This window comes from Scomber scombrus, chromosome 9 (assembly GCF_963691925.1).
Source record: "Scomber scombrus chromosome 9, fScoSco1.1, whole genome shotgun sequence".
NCBI classification, from domain to species: Eukaryota; Metazoa; Chordata; class Actinopteri; order Scombriformes; family Scombridae; genus Scomber; species Scomber scombrus.
Window position 1 is genome coordinate 15,120,082 of NC_084978.1, and position 17,542 is coordinate 15,137,623.

General features: G+C 40.9%; 2 protein-coding genes across 3 annotated transcripts in view; one reads left to right on the forward strand and one right to left on the reverse strand.

Annotated features, from left to right (window-relative positions):
• ubxn1 (UBX domain protein 1) overlaps window positions 1-17,542 on the reverse strand; it is a 109,089-nt gene that overhangs the window by 91,217 nt on the left and 330 nt on the right. The window lies entirely within an intron of this gene.
• Window positions 4,269-16,630, forward strand: ssrp1a (structure specific recognition protein 1a). 2 transcript variants are annotated; one of them, XM_062426016.1, is made up of 18 exons: window positions 4,269-4,325; window positions 5,101-5,180; window positions 5,978-6,163; window positions 8,655-8,760; window positions 9,072-9,265; window positions 9,375-9,475; window positions 9,754-9,883; window positions 10,043-10,146; window positions 10,331-10,459; window positions 10,559-10,780; window positions 11,755-11,827; window positions 13,441-13,573; window positions 13,670-13,715; window positions 13,828-13,960; window positions 14,084-14,251; window positions 14,765-14,865; window positions 14,960-15,128; window positions 16,061-16,630. In XM_062426016.1, the coding sequence occupies exons 2-18, from the start codon at window positions 5,127-5,129 to the stop codon at window positions 16,124-16,126; spliced, it is 2,115 nt and encodes a 704-aa protein (XP_062282000.1). In that variant the 5' UTR covers window positions 4,269-4,325; window positions 5,101-5,126; the 3' UTR covers window positions 16,127-16,630. The 2 variants fall into 2 exon arrangements, with proteins under 2 accessions (XP_062282000.1, XP_062281999.1); XM_062426015.1 differs by having other exon boundaries at window positions 16,058-16,628.

Consider the following 17,542-nt stretch of genomic DNA (forward strand, 5'->3'; position numbering starts at 1 on the left):
CTTTTATCTGCCCCTACCTCTCTTTACTTTCTCTACACACACACCCTCCCCTCTCCACATATCCTCTTCACATCCCTATATATATATACCGTGAAGAACTGAGGATGGCTCTGAGCGAATCAAAAGATGTTAAAGGTTCACTTTTTCCTCTCTTTTCCACATCCTCCTTGCTCTCTCTCTCTCTCTCTCTCTCTCTCTCTCTCTCTCTCTCTCTCTCTCTCTCTCTCTCTCTCTCTCTCTCTCTCTCTCTCTCTCTTCCTCTCTCTCTATGTCTTTTGACTCTTCCTTTGTGTCCTCCTATTGGCCAGTGGGTTTCAGTTCTCTGGTCCAACTCACACTAACGCTTTTATCTGAAACACACCGACACTAATTCAATCCTCACAGCAATACCAGGCCTTGTGTGTGTGTGTGTGTGTGTGTGTGTGTGTGTGTGTGTGTGTGTGTGTGTGTGTGTGTGTGTGTGTGTGTGTGTGTGTGTGTGTGTGGGTGGGTCGGTCAGACAGACACAGAGGATAGGGTATTTAAAATGGAAGAAAAATGTGGTTTTCTCTACATGTTTCTGTGTTTCTGTGCATGTACCTGGGGAGATAAATATATGTGTGGGTGTGTGTGTGTGTGTGTGTGTGTGTGTGTGTGTGTGTGTGTGTGTGTGTGTGTGTGTGTGTGTGTGTCTGTGTGTGTGTCAAAGGCAGCATGTTCCTCAACAGCTGAGCTTTCTTTGTATTTGTTTGCCCAAAGTATGTTTGTGCACTCAGCTCTCTATTTATTGTCCTCCTAAAGTTACACTAAATTTGCTGACGGCCGGTTCATATGACAGGATGAAGGGAGCGAAGGAGGATGACAAGAAGGGAGGAAGAAAGAGAGAAAGAAAAAGAGGAACTTGGTGATCTTTTGTTCAGCGCATCATTTCACACAGCCATCCCTCAATCTTTTCTTTCACCCCCTTTTCCTTCCTTTTCAGACACGGAGCAGCAGCCGCACCAGTCATCCCAAGGGGGAAAGATGTGTGTGTGTGTGTGTGTGTGTGTGTTTGTGTGTGTGTGTGTGTGTGTGTGTGTGTGTCCTTTCACACCCTGACTAACGTGAATCATGTACTTTCTCATATCGGTGACAGCTAACTAGACAGGGGCTTTGGCTGCCTCTGACCCTTCAACCTCTGTCATTTTTTTTTTTTACTGTGAATAAGAAGCCCCTCTTTAGTCTCTCTCTCTCTCTCTCTCTCTCTCTCTCTCTCTCTCTCTCTCTCACACACACACACACACACACACACACACACACACACACACACACACACATTTTCTTTCATTCTTTTTCCTCTCTTTCTTTTCCTCTCCGCTCATTCTTCATACACTCATTTCTTGGAAAACCAATGGTACATAAAAATAAAAAGTACATCAAACCAAACAATTAATACATCATTCATATTGTGAAATGAGAATAAATGTTAAACAACCAAATTTGGATGATGAACCAAACATAATAAAAAAATAAATTATTACACATATTTGTTTTTAAAACACACAATATATAAATGAATTTCTTTCCAGGGTTAAAAAAATAATTTGAATGTAATTTAAGAACTTGTTTGTAATAGCTGCAAAATTTCTGCACAATTAAATTAAGCAGTTGAGGAAAAAATAGGAACAAATAAAAAACAGAAATAGCCTATACATTATATTTGCTGATAAAACTCCACATAGACAAACAGAAGAATTTGAAAATGCCAGCTATAATCTTGACATGGAGTAATTGTTCTTTATGTGGTGTCAGAATAATAATTTAGATTGTTCCCAAAACTTTCATTTAAAAAAAGTATTTCGGTCATGGACTTACCTCCGCAAAGCCTTTTCATTTTCTCCAAATCCTTTTATTACCGATGAGTGCGCTCTCAGAAGTTAATCCACTGGCAATTTTCAGAGCTGAAATGAACCGATGATTTTCTCTTTTCTTCTTACACAAGTCCAATTTCGCTTTTTAAGAATTACGCAAACTTTGTCATCATGTATCGGGCTCAATTAAATCTCCTCTCCTCTCCTCAAACAGCGCTGCAGATGAAAAAAAACGAAGAAAAAAACCCGCAGGTGATTCAGTCTTGTGAATGATGATATTAAAGATATTACATGTGAGAGGAGAAAGTCGCAGGATGGAGCCTAAATTTTGACGCGCCGCAGACTTGACTTGGTGCGTGTGGTCTGTGTGACAGACTGAATGACGGCGAAGCCTTTTTGTAGCCTACCTCCTCCTCCTCCTCTTTTTTGCTCCCCTTTTTCTCCCTTCCTGCCCTCCTTTTCCATCCCTGACTCTCCTTGTTTCGGTCTCCTTATCCTCCTCCTCGGTGCTGGTGATTCACCGGGTTGACGCATCACAGAGCCGCTGAACCACGGGACTTGTCACAACTCATTTCTGTCTCTCTCCTCCTCGTCATCCTCCTAAACACAATCCGACTGAAGCCGTTTGATCTTTAATCTTCTTCCCGTTAATAAGGTGCGAGTCCGGTTGGATCAACTCACTGAGGGCCAGAGGGATCCTGCAACCCTGTGACCCTCAAGAAAACAAAATATTTTTGGCTACATATTTTATGTCTTTCCATCCGTCAAACCCTCTGAAAAACAAGTGTTTTCTTGCTTTTCTCTTGGATATATAGATTTGTATTTTTATTTTTTAATTTCTTCATTCATGGTTTATTATTCATGGCCATTTCCCTGAATAGAATAATTCAATTTGAATTTTTCTTTTCTTCACCTTCTGTTCACAAGAGAATATCCAAAGTAATAATTCATAGAAAGCAAAATATGAGCAGAAATATATGGCTTTACAATCTCTCAGAATATCCTGTAAACGATTCAAAAGGTTTTGAGTTATGTGAATAGTTGTCGACAAGGATATTATGAGAACATAAGGGCCTATAAATTTTGGATATAAAAAACAGAGGCCTCACATAAACTGCGATAAAGTTATGACACAAGTTACCATTGAACCAGAATCACCGAGTCCCCTATAAGGGAATATTTCGTCCGTTTCTTGGAAAAGGGAGAGGGTGAAGACAAGCGTCTCCCTCTTCCCTCATCATTCCTCGGGTTTTTAGTTTTTGTTGACAATGAGATTATGGTGATCTTCTTCTCTCACCTCCAGCTGTCACTCAGCGGCATCACTGCTGATATCGTACCCTATTTGCCCTGGATCCAACTTCAATTAAATGGGAAAAACTCTCTCCTGCTCCTCTGCAGGTTGTAAAAGTCTCAAATAATCACTCAGATTCCCAAATCCGTTTGGCGTGTTTGTTTCATCGCTTCCCGGTTTGTATCGCACTCCAAAAGTGCAGGTGGTCTGTTTATGTGGACTGACTGTATCATCAAGGCTGGATCATCTATCGGAGTTGGGGCCCCAAGAGCTCCAGGGGCCTCAAAAATGTCAGGCACACTGTGTGTCACCGGGTTAATGCACGTTTAATTGAATATTTATTTGGGGGCACTTCCAAAGCACAAACATGACACGATTAGGGCTTAAAACGAGTCCTGATTTATCTAAGAGACCCATTTTAAAGCGGTCCCTCTGTCAGACTTTTGTAGTTTTGAGATGTTAAATCATGTTGAATTTGTGTAATTAATCAAATTACAACGCAGCAAATTTAGGGCCAATTAAACATGTATCATACACCCACTGCACAGACAAAGGGAGGAACAGGGGGTTTATTTGAGGCCCAATACTTTGTGTGTATCTCCCCAATATCAGGTTAATCCGGTCGTGAGTATCTAGTGAGTTTTACTTAATCCAGTTCCTTCACATGACCAGATTAAATTCAGGTAGTCTAGTCTAAAATATTCCTTCACATGAAGAATCATAATCTCAATAAATAAACTTAATACACTTTTACAGATTTACTATGGTTTATCTGGTGTACTTTAACATATATGTATCACTGTTGCTACTGCATTAATTTAAGAAGCACTGCTGAATTTAATCTTTACTTCTGTTTCCATTCATATTTCCATTTGACATGATAAAATAGAACAGAATTAGATGATAACTGGACTCATTCTGGTGTGTAGACTGCCACCTAGTGGTCATGAGTGGTCACTGTAGCCCGATGACAACTTCTTTTTTTTAACGTGAAAAACTCGATTGTTCAAAATATTTTTTGAAAAAAACAAACGGACAGGTACACTGCCACCGTTTTGTGCATTTCAATAAAAGCTTTTGAAATGCACAAATAAAAAACGTTCTTGTCCGTACCGGAAGTAAATACAAACAGCGCTTTAGTATTTCCTGTGACGTAACGCTAGCTCCCGATGCTACACGCGGGAAACCTGCTCATCACATTGACAGTAAGTCACAACGGTACCAGGTTGGGCTTTATCTCGTATTTACAAACTCGTTCTGCGACATTTGTGAGTAGAGAGGGAGGTTTATATTGCCTCTGTGATTTAATTGGAGCTAAAATTAACTCTTGAACATTATACGGTATCTTTACACCGGCCTTGCTCTGCTGGAGCGCTCGATTTGATGCACACTGTGTCTCAAGTGGGGCGGTGTTCTAGCGCCAGCCGTCTTCTCCTCTGTTAGATTAATCAGAGGGCGGCGTCGTTGTATAAAAGAAGTGCACCCTCTGCAGTCAAAGTTAGCTTAGCTATTGTTAGTTGCGCAGCAGTAAGTTCACATTAACGACAGTTTGTGCTCTGAAAGATCCCTTATTTGATGGTTACTAACTTTTTCATCCCAGAGCACACGTAACAGCTTATATTTTAGTAGAAAGTCGCTCTGCCGATAACTGAAATAACCTTACTTACCGTCAACTGTTAGCTAAGTTAGCTCACTAACACTACTCGGTGTCTTTAAACTGTGGGGCTAGTAGCCAGTGTGTATAACAAAAATGTGAAAAGTACAATTAAATGTTAAAATACTTCAATTCAGCTGTGTCTACACTCCTTTTAATCGTTTCTGACCATTTTCAGTAGTATCTAACGTATTTATGGGGAAATGTGGTCAGAAGCTCAAACAAAGGAGCTGAAATGGTGGTTTTAAGAATAAATGGGAGTTTTGTGCATCAAACTGAACAATCATCCATCTAATCTAATGAGTTTCTCTTGTGATTGTCTGTAGAGCATCAGTCGTTGCCTGCAGCAGAGATGGGAGACACTCTGGAGTTCAACGAGATTTACCAGGAGGTGAAAGGCTCCTGGGTCAGTATCCTCACCAAACACCTCTTACCCGATGATAGAGATGATCCAATACATTTTATGGGTGGTATCCTCTTTAAAAAGCTATGTTGGTCATATAATCTTACTCCAGTTGCAAAGTTTTTAGCCATCTATGAATAAGATCTGTTTTAGTAAACGTGTTAATCTGGAAATGAATGTAGAATAAAAACATAATTTAGTTAAATTATAATAGTATTGGATGAGTAACCTGCTTTGCACTTGGGTTTGTATTGTCATTTGAGTTGTATGAAAGATCAATTTTCTTCCATCAATCACTATTTTCATTATCATTATAATTTATTAGTTATCCCAAAAACTAAACTTGGTCTGCGATAAATTATTTTCAGGAGTGGTGCATGCTTATTATAGAGCTGGGATGATTAGTCCATCAACAGAAAATGTATCAAATGATGAATCAAGAAAGTAATTTAAGGATCAGTTGATAATGAAAATAATTGTTAGTTACAGCTTTAGCTTATTATGTCCATAAAATATCAGAAAATGTTGCCCGTCAAAAATGACTGTCATCATTTCAAAGAGCCCAACGGGACGCTTTTTTTTCCCAGACCAGCAGTCCAAAACCTAAAGAAATATAGGAAATTAAAGAGGGCTGAAACAGCTGGAACAAATGACTTTCCTGACATTACTTTCTTCAAAAAATAACTTAAACGATTATTCATCAATTATCAAAATTGTTGAGAAAATCTGCTATAAAACTATAGCATTTTAAGATGAATCGTGTGTGATTATGTACCTTTTGTCTGGCCATGTCTCTGCAGAATGACGGGCGGCTGCGTTTCAGCAAGCAGAATGTTGTTTACAAGAGCAGCAAGACAGGAAAGGTGGACAGCATCCAAGCCAGTGAACTCAACCAGGCCCAGTGGAGACGAGTGTGTTTAGGTCACGGCATCAAACTGTCCACCAGCACAGGACACGTCTACAAATACGACGGCTTCAGGGACACTGTGAGTGTTTTCTGTACATACTCGACACACCTGTAGTCTCCATTTTATTTGTATGCTTTTGTGTGTAAGTAAAACAGTGATTCTACAGTTTTTAGGTTTTGAAGGCTGGTCAGGGCCACCAGCTGATGTTGTCCATGTTTTTCCTGTCGTGAAACTCAAACAGACTCTTAAATCTTTCTCTCTGGTTGTATTTTCTGTTTCTGGGAAATAATTGTTACCTTACACTGAGGAGAACAAGGCAAGGCTCAGTGCTGTTTATGACAAGGGGATGTAACACAAGCAAGGGGACCGCTGATAAACAACTTCCATCCCATGTCTGACATTTCCACAGAAAAACACTACCATCTTGAGAAAAAAAAGGCCACCATTTGAGTGTGTGTTGCTATCAAAAGTATGTGAATGAGGCGGCTCTTCTCCCCAAAGATCCTAATGGGATTAATGAGGGAAACCAGCACTAGCATGTGTGTTCCATAAACAGTGTAATCATCGGCTCATGTGAGTCAGTGTTTATATCAATCCACTGAAACAATTTGGCTCAGAAGACAGACAAGGGGGAAAAAAATTGTGGTTGTGTTTGTTTTTTATCACCCTACTTTCTTTGTTTTCTTTCCCCCGCTGGTCTGAGCGTATGTTGAGTGTCAGCATGCCAGTAAACGGCTCAGATGGAGCAGCGGGTATAACCTGGAGTCTGTGGCTGTGAGCAGCGTCTCCTGGGGTTAATCAGCGTATTTTTTGGGAGATGAATCCTCATGCCGGTGCTCAGGGCGTGATGTCATTGTTTATTATCCCACAGCCAATGTCGGTAATCGGGAACTGGCTGGAGGTTTAGCTGCTGGCGGACTGTGCAGGCACTTTGATGCATCTGTCCTTCTGAAGTGTCCTTGAGCAAGATGCTGAATCTCTGCCCAGGAGGCTGTTCTGTAGCCAACCAAGCTGAGCTGTAATTACCTACTGCAGGAGCTGGAGGTGCAGAGCCATGTACAGCACTTATGTTCATGTCACTTAAAAGTCCAGTGTGCAGGATTTAGTAGCATCTAGCGTTGAGGCTGCCGGTTGCAACCAACTAAAAACCCTTCCCTGTCCACCTCCCCTTCCACGCACGTAGGAGAACCTGTGTTGACACTTGAAAGGCTGTCTCTAGAGCCAGTGTTTGCCAATGTTTTACTGTAGAAACATGGTGGGCTCTGTGAAGGAGGTAGATATAAAAGCCTCATTCTAAGGTAACGAAAACACAATTCTTATTTTCAAGTGATTTAACACTAATTAAAACATATGAATATTATATTATTCCACTAGATGCTACTAAATTCTACACACTGGCCCTCGACATCATTTACATCTGAGATTGTGGCAATGGATATAAGCAGCAACCCTTCATGTTTACATTTAGGTATTAGGGTTGCGTATGAAATGCGCTTTTTGTACCAACTTTCTGTCAAGTATCAAAAGCTGACATCGAATGCTCGCTCAGATTTGTGCTCCTGTTCTGTTAAAAAAAAAAAAAAAAAATCTAAAATAATGCTCTAGGTTGAGTGCTTATGTCCGGGTATCAAACTTAGATGTTAGGCAACACTCTGAGAGATTTGAAGGTTGTTTGGGCAGAAGGGTTGAAAAATGTCATAATAAAAGACAGACAGGAGGTGGTTACATTGGGCAAACTGTGTGTGTGTGTGTGTGTGTGTGTGTGTGTTGTTTGAAGTGGGGGTCTGTGTTTATTATGGTTAAATGAGCTGAGCAACAACAATTCTGGCCAAGGTGGTAACGAGGAGAAGAGAAACGCTGAACAGCAGGCCTGATGGAGGACACGCAGGAATGAACACACACATCAACACAAACAGGCAGCTCATGCACAAAACTCTTGTTCTGTATGCATTTACACATCTGCTCACACATGCTCGCTTATATAAACAATGCCTTAATTCAAGCTAACAAACAGAGTGATGAAGTCAGGCGCTCACACACACATGCAGTGACTCTCTGAGCTCTAATTGGCTGTAATAACCTTATGGACAGGCAGATATCCAGGTGCGTAAACTCTGTTTCCCCACAGGCTCGTTCTCTATCATGCTCACACACCACAATCACTTCCACATGTATGCGCACTTCTAGGACACTGTCTGTGTGTGATTGACTGTGTGTTTGTTGCTGTGTGTGCATGTGTGTCTTTTCCACTTGTAAGCGAGCCCGCAAGATAAATAAACAGGCTGATTGTCAGCAGCGGTGTGGAGGTGGGGGGGCAGAGAGGGTGGATGGATTACATTCACCTCCAGTGTTCCCAGGAGGCCCAAGCGGCAGGCGTGGTTATAATTGCGTAGTGATTTTTTAGCTCCCCTGTCCCCTCCTCATTTTTTAGGGGGTGAGGGTGGTGTTTTGCTAAGCTTTGACCCATGCAATGCCAGTGTGTTTACTGCCATGTTAACTTTGAGCCTTCCTCCGTACTCTCACTTCTCATGTTCACTCCGCCCTCCTTGTTTCATCTTTGTCCCATCAGGACTTTGAGAAGATCTCTGACTTTTTCAAGACAAACTACAAGCTGGAGGTGACAGAGAAAGACATGTGTGTGAAGGGCTGGAACTGGGGGACAGCAAAGTTTTCAGGTAAAAATACACACACAACCAAAATGCCCTCACTGCAAGATTAGTTTTGGCACAGGGTCACTTCATTAATTTATATGCATTAAAAATGAAAAGTAGGATCAAATGAAGCTGCTTAGTTTGTTCTTGATGATAGAAAATTGACTTTTACCAAGCCAAATGATCTGTAAAGAATAGATGGAAAGTCTGCCCCGACCTGAATTTGGTCCTTTAATAACCCGCTCTGCACAGTAAAATACATAAAACATTTTTTAAAAGATGGTCACTGACATTAGATTCACCAGTTCTCACTGCGCTCCCCTCTTCCACTACAGGGCCTCTGTTATCATTTGATATAAATGACAATTCAGCATTCGAGATCCCACTGTCCAACGTGTCGCAGTGTGCCACAGGGAAGAATGAAGTCACTCTGGAGTTTCACCAGAATGACGACACTGAGGTCTCACTCATGGAGGTCCGCTTCTACGTCCCACCCAGCCAGGCTGATGAGCGGCAAGACCCTGTAGAGGTGAGTGAAGATGGGCTGTTTGTTTTTATTGTTTTCTCCTTCTTAAAGTAGTATATTTTATTTTGTAAATTTATGCTGATGATGGTGCTTAACGTGTGTCTGCCCTCAGGCGTTTGCCCAGAACGTGCTGTCTAAGGCTGATGTGATCCAGGCAACAGGAGATGCTGTGTGTATCTTCAAAGAGCTGCAGTGTCTTACACCCAGAGGAAGGTAAAGGGATCAACACTTTGGACACACGACAGTCACTCGCAGATTTCCTCATTCTTGTTATCCCATTAATTAACAACTAACCCTGACGTTAACGTGACACAACTTTTAATCTGGAGGTTTTTATTCAAAGTGCTGTTTCAGAAATTAATGCTTTTTTGGCACAGAAGGTCAAACTGGTAGTCAGACCCCAGAACATGGCTCAACTCCCTCAGCTACACAACATCATACACCTCAGCTAAGCGTTTGGATTGATGATTATCTTTACCTTCCTCTCTCAGATACGATATCCGTATCTACCCGACCTTCCTTCACCTCCACGGAAAGACGTTTGACTACAAGATTCCTTACACGACCGTCCTCCGTCTATTCCTGCTGCCACACAAGGACCAGAGGCAGATGTTCTTTGTGGTAAGTTGATTTTTCGGTCTGCCTTTCAGTCGGATATTTAGTCTGACACAGATCAAATGTAACTTTGTATCCTATATCAAATCAAATCAGACTTTTTTTCTTTGCTCTGTCTCACATTTTCTCACACAATCTTTCCTCTTTTTCACGTTGTCTTTGTAGATCAGTCTGGATCCTCCTATCAAGCAGGGACAGACACGTTATCACTTCCTTATCCTGCTCTTTTCCAAGGAAGAGGAACTCAGCCTCACACTTAACATGAGCGAGTGAGTGTTGTACATGCATGTTGTGAAGTGTGTATCAACTAGGGGGAAGCAAACATCTGGAGAGGAGTTATTTGTCTGCACCAACAACTTTTTTTGTTCTTTGTATTAATGTTGTTACATGTAACGGAAAGCTGCCTAAGATTTTAATTATTAAGTAGAAACCCTGTCCTTCTGCGTCCAACAGGGAGGACGTCGAGCGCCGTTTTGAGGGTAAACTCAGTAAGAACATGTCAGGGTCTCTGTATGAGATGGTGAGCAGGGTGATGAAGGCTCTGGTCAACCGAAAGATCACAGTGCCCGGAAACTTCCAGGGGTAGGCGCCTCATTCAGGCGTTCAAAACACATTTTCTCACATTAAGCACATCCAGTTAAACATGTCTCACACTTCCACCCTCCATCTCTTCTCCCTCAGCCACTCGGGGGCTCAGTGCATCACCTGCTCCTACAAAGCGTCCTCAGGCCTCCTTTACCCGCTGGAGAGGGGTTTCATTTACGTCCACAAACCCCCTGTGCACCTGCGTTTCGAGGAGATCTCTTGTGTCAACTTTGCCAGAGGCACCACCACGACGCGTTCCTTCGACTTTGAAATCGAAACCAAGCAGGGAAACCAGTACACCTTCAGCAGCATTGAGAGGTGAGGGCGCAACACACACAAACTCTGTCTTTGAAGAATATCTGTAATAAGATCTACAATAAATAACAATGAACACTTTATATGAACACAAGAATCCTGGTTTTGGAGTCAGTTTTCTGTCCATGCAGACATGAGTGTAATTTCTGAACCAGTCACTTCAGTAAACGAGGATGAACACTTCGGTTTTTGGCTGCCTGGACTGCGTTCAGCACTTTTCTGATTCAGCTTCTCCATCCTATCCCCAGTAATGAATGAGGAGAGTGCTAAAGTGTATCAGCCACGTCACTCAGACTTTTGCTTCCAATTGAAAGTTTACCCAGGTGACTCAAGCCGAGCACATACGGCAGGCAGTGATCAGAAACCTGGAGAAGTTGTTTACATGCCACAGTATCCTGTTTCTAGCCTATTCCAGTTTCTCAAAACAAGGATAAGGGCTTGTTAAACATGCAGGCAGTGGAAACACAGGTTCAGCTGCTGTTGCTATATATGGAGCTGCTTTTGTTCGATTGTTTCACAAACGAAGTGTGTCTGAGAACAGGCAAAGACTTTGTACAACACACCTGATATCACCTAAAAGAGGTACTGCACAGAGTGATGGGGAAACCTTTACTGATTTAAATAACCAAGATCATTTAGCTGATATTTAGCTGTTTGACAAACAATAATCATGTTAATAGTGCACAGATTATGCCAGTACAGAAGCAGCTGCACTGCATATTAGTGGGAATTTATTGACGATAGTTGTAATTGAAAGCAGATATTTGGTTATTCCCACTGTACTGTTATTTTATTGAAGCATGAAGGTCTGGTTGATTTGCTAGCAGGGCTGTGAACAATAAAAAACAATAGAAGAGTTAATCTAAAAACAGCTACATCCACATTTATTGTGATACAGATTTTAGATCATATTAATCAGACCCATTTTCAGCTGAATGTATTGAGTGAATCTCCTGTCTTTCTCCCTCCCCTTTTAGAGAAGAGTACGGAAAACTGTTTGACTTTGTTAACGCCAAGAAGCTCAACATCAAGAACAGAGGCTTCAAAGAGGTAACACGGCCGTCACCAAACATCTCCCAGTTTGTCAGTTTCACACCAGTTTGTCAAACATATTCTATCCCAGATATTCATGGTTGTTGCCCTTCTTCTGTGTGTCTTTCCTTGTACCCCTGTAGAAAAAGGTAGGTATGGTCATGGGCGTCACGTGTGGACTAGGAACTGAATTTTATCAGTGTGGAGTGATTTCTGCTTGCATGGCGTGCCGCTGTGTGTGCGACTGTGTTACGAAGAATTGAGTCCTATGATCTTGATTTTGTTTGGACGTTACCAATGAGATTTGTGTTGGCCCTGATGAATCTGGAGTGGTTTATGACTAATGATGGGACATGGGGTTGAAGGAGTGTGTGACTATGATAACTCAGTGACTGAGTGTGCATGTGTGTGTGTATGTGTATGTGTGTGTGCGGGTGTGTGCGTGTGTGTTTATTTGCATCTTGCTGACTAATGTGCGGCCCGGGGGCTTTTGGTGTGCTTTAACACTCAACACAGCCATCACTACGACCACAGCAGCATAGGCAGCGCTGATTGCATTACCCATAATACTGTCTGTTTGACGTATACAAGTTCCTGATCTGACCGACAACACAGCTGAAGCACTGCCTAAGTTTCACTGGTAACAAGGCAATCTGTTGCCATGGGAACAAGGTCAGCAGAGTAGGTCAATGAAAATGAATAGGCCCGCTCTCCATTTCCTGTCGGTGTTGTGATTGGAGCCTCGATGGCATGCATTAATATCTCTGTCCCACGGCAGACACAGATATTGATGCATGCAGAAAGGAAGTGAGAGGAGAAGAAAATAGTTTGGTTTTGGTATCCAAGATGATGTCACAGTACAGACAGATTTTTTTTTTTCTGTGTGGGTTTTTTATTTATTTATTTATTTTTTGTGACTGATACGTCATACTACAGATGTGCATGGTTTGCATCTTTTGATTCATGACAGTGTGACCGACAACACCATGATGTAAGATTCTGCCCTCGCTTTTTTGTGAATTAAAGTTGGCCACAAATTAAGCACTTTTTATATCTCTGTTTGGAGGTGTACATTATGCTAATGATCAAATCTTATAAACTCACTTATGAACATGCATTATTCATCCAGTTTAAATGAAAAATGTATATAAAGTTAAGGAAGATTTTGTTTAATCTGACTTGGAACACTCAACAGGCAAACCTCACAGAAAAGAGTCAGTGATTTGGGATAAGATTACGAAAATATTCTTGCATGCGGCCCAGAGTTTGCAGGATCATCCTGTAAAACTTAAAAAATCACAACATTTTACCCCAATATAAAAATAGAATTGATACAAACTGATTTAGCTATAAAACAGAGTTTCCTTTAATTTGTTTAGCGATAACATAACAGAAAACTTGTATTCTACAATTTTGATAATTGATTATCAAACTCCGCACATACTGATTCCAGCTTCTCAGACTCGGGGATTGTTTGATTTCTTTATTTTCTATTATTGGGGAAAATCAAGCAACTTTAAGAGGTCCTTTTGCCTCTAGGAAATGTTGATGTGCATTTTATAACATTTTATAAACTAAACCATCAATCGACAGTGAAATATTTGGGTTTTGACCATGCAGTGTACTTACAGGGCATGAAGGGTAAGATTGATGAGTACAGCGACTCAGACGATGACCAGCACGATGCCTACCTGGAGAGGATGAAGGCTGAGGGCAAGATCAGAGAGGAGGGCAATGACAGCGACGATTCGGATAGTGGAAGCGGTGAGTGAAAGTTTCAGTATGTACGGATTGTACATACATGTTGAATTTAGATCAGCAGGTTTGATTGGGCCTTTTCTTTCCCGTTTCACTCTTTAGATGAGTCTTTCAACCCCGGAGAAGAAGATGACGACATTGCAGAAGAGTAAGTGACTCTTTCAGAACTTCCTCCTGAAAATAAAGCACCATTTTTTGCATTTCAGTCGCTTTTTTTTAGTTTCTCTAACTTTCCCCATTTCCTGTCCTGTCTGTTTCAGGTATGACAGTAAGGCTTCAGCAAGCAACAGCAGCGACGAAGGAGACGAAAGCGAAGATGAGAGTGCGAAGAAGAAGAAGGTCAAAAAAGTCAAAGTGGTGAAAGAGAAGAAAGAAAGGAAACCACGCAAAGAGGTGAGAGCAGTTGGGAGAGAATTATAAAGGTACAAGAGACAATGATATTAAATGCCTTTCTGTGAACCTTTATAATTGCTCACGTTTACCTGCTAATTTTGTTCCTTTGTCCAATCTGAGCAGAAGAAGCAGAAAGATACCGGCGGCCCCAAGAGGCCAATGAGTGCCTACATGCTGTGGCTCAACGCCAGTCGCGAGCGAATCAAGTCGGAGAACCCTGGTATCTCCATCACAGAGATCTCCAAGAAGGCCGGAGAAATGTGGCGACAAATCGGCAAAGATGAGAAGGAGGTGAGGCAGAAGAACAAGGAGGAAGAGATAGTTAACCTCGGTGTGCTTTCATTTACATTTTAGACATTAAGGTGACAGTTTTATGTAGGTGAGTGCAGTGGTACCAATGGGTTGTGCCAATAGAGTGTCGCTTTGACCTTAGAAAGATGTAAAAACAAAGAATGCAACTCAAAGGAAATATTTATGTATAGATTTAGGATTTTTTTTAAAGCATTTCACTCACATTTTACTTGACCAGCTTTTACAAAAACTTTATCTTTGTTGTAATGGTCTTTGTTTCAAACAGAAAAGTAACTCAGTTAACTGATATTTATTAATGCTCTGCCATAACCACCCACAACCTTGAGACTATTTACATTTGTTCTCTCCAATCATTTGAAACTGTATTACAAATGTAAACTGATATAAATCAGTCTAAATTCAATTAAGTTTTAGAAAGTAACGAAAGACTGATGAGCTTTCTCCTTTTGATGTTTTAGTAATTCCTCACTTTTATGTTTCTGTTTACTTCAGGAATGGGAAACAAAGGCAGGAGAGGCGAAGAGGCAGTATGACAAAGCAAAGAAAGAGTACAATGAGAGCGGCGGAGGATCATCTTCTGCTGTTTCCAAGAAGTAAGGCTCAAACACTCACACCCTTTTTCTGGCTTTTTTCTGACAAAGACGGTCTTAAATATATAACTTTTCTCCTCACCCTTCCCTTTATCAGGGAGAGCAAGAAGTCTGGAGGTAAAAAAGAAGAGAAGAAGAGGAAGTCTGCTGGAGGAGAGAAGGAGCGGGAGCGAGTAGGCAACGAAAGCTTCAAAAGCAAAGAGTTCATCGAGACCAGCGAGAGTTCATCAGACTCTGACCACAAGAGCAAGTCCAAGAGGAAGAAGGTAAAGCCAGTAATAATGAATGCCATTATCACACAGCCTGCAGCAGCGTCCATTATTATACACACACACACACTCTCTTACTCTTACTTCACCACAACATCTTTCTCTGTAGTCAGTTTCCTGGATATGTTTACCAATTTTTTCAATAATTAACTTACTCATGTACAGCATCAGAGTTGGCTTACAGATTTTTATTCACTTCTAATAGCTGCACAGAAAAACCACCCTCATGTGATCCAGACATTTGTTTGCAGTTCTGAATTAATGTGCTGGTATTAAACTCGAGGTAAAGACAGCGAGACAGCAAGACTTCAGTAAACGCTCAGAGTTTCTCATGTAATTACTGGTACAATAACATTTCAAATGTCTTTTGATGTTTGTTTGTTTCAGGCCCCGTCGATTAAAACTGTAGTATAAAGCAGATTTAGACCCATTGGCCAACCTTAAAGATTGAAACCCTGCTTGTAAAAGTAGTTCAACTGACAGATAAAACGATGGAAAATCAACAGGCAGGTATAAAAAAGGAAAATTAACGTATCCAAAAGAACTTTGAGTAAATACAAAAGAGTCACACCAATAGAGTAACCTTAATTGGACCAAGAAAGAGGTGAAATTGTGCACTGTTAAAACTCTAAAGAGAGGTCATCTAATTGTATTTTGGAGATTCATGCAGCTTTGTCTACCTGTAGTCCTAGTAACAGTATTGTGAACTGTTAAATAGCCAAACCAGTATGAATGGGACTTAATTGGACCGAGGCCCAAGCTCCTAAGCAGTGCCCAGTTAAATTCTGGAGTCCATCAGAACCAGTCAACACTGTCCCATTATCCCATAATGTGTGTAAATCCTCATATTGCATAGACTGTCATGTAAACCTTGTTGTTCTTCATCTTACATTACAAAAACATACTCTGTTGTTTGCTTTATTTAGAAGGAATCAGATGAAGAGGAGGAAGAAGCTGCGTCCACACCCGCCAGCTCAGAGGAAGATTCTGACTAAACACACACACACGTGAACCCCCCATCATACACACAACCCAAGGACCAAACATGTATACTCCTTATGTTGATATCTCACAAACAGACTGACAGACAAATCAACAGAGTTGTATTTTTTCTTCTTCTACATGTTTTGCTTTTAGGAGTACAATTTCACATCCCGTCACTGACTCTGAACGCTCACGTGATCTGTGGTATTTGAGCAGGTTTTCCTACTGAAAGCTCAGTGAAGTGGTGGTATGCTGGTGTACTACATTTCTCAGAAATCTTGAAGGGTTTTTTTTTCATCTCACCCATGTGGATGGTGGTTGTTACTTAATAGCAGTCGGGAGCGTAGACGTTATTAGCTGATAAATGTGGGCAAAGCAGAGAGTATCAAATGGGAAGCCATTTTGTTCCTACTGTGTAGAGCATCAAAAAAAAACTGCCACATAATGTATTGTGTTTTTTCATGTCATGTTTTCAGGCTGAAATAAATAAATCATTTTTTATAAATTCTCACTTTTCTGGTCTATTGTATGCAATCATAAGCATCATAATATCTATTAGCAGCAGCTTTTAATCCGTTATCAGTTTTATGCCTTTATTAATAGACAGATGACAGGAAATGAAGAGAGAGAGATGGATAATGACATGCAACAAGTGGCTGCTGGAAGTGAACTAAAGACATCACAGTTCACTGCTGGTGCTTTTAGCTTTTTAACCACCAGGGTGCTCCCCTCATCTGTTATTAGTGAGACCTGTGCTTTCCTGCAGTAACGAGTAAAAATGGGCCCATTTGTAGAACTTTTAACTTATATTCATGTACAGGGTTGAGCGGTGGTGGAGGACAATAAGGTGTTTATATGTCCATGATTCCTTTTATTATGGTGTGGATGAAAGAAACTTGTCCTAGACCTGATCAGCTTTGTTTGAAATGAGTCTTCTCTAAGGCAAGTTTTCATTACTGCGTGTGTTTCTTTTTTCATACATTTGCATAGAGAAATAAAGACTGATTTTAGCCAATTGTGAATATCTGGAAATCAAATGAACCACAGGCCTAAAGAATGAACTCAAATTGTATGCCAACAAGTTGTGAAAGTTAAACATCTCGATTAAAAACTGCAAACTGTGATGATTCATGATTAAAAGCTCTAGCGGACTGTGGGTGAGATTGTTTTGTCAGTATATCTTTCCAATGTGGAGAATTAAGTTTTACCTTTAGCCCTGGCACAATTTTTTTTAGCCATTCTTGGAGCTATACTATGTAAAAACACCTCACACTTGCAGTAAAAGCCAAATACCAGTTTAAAATCCTGACAGAGTGATTATATGTTCTCCATGTTGGTGAAAACTATTACCATGATGTTTCACCATGATGTTTCACCACACTGAAGGGTGCACCAGTCCACTCCATATGAATGCTGTGACACTGGCA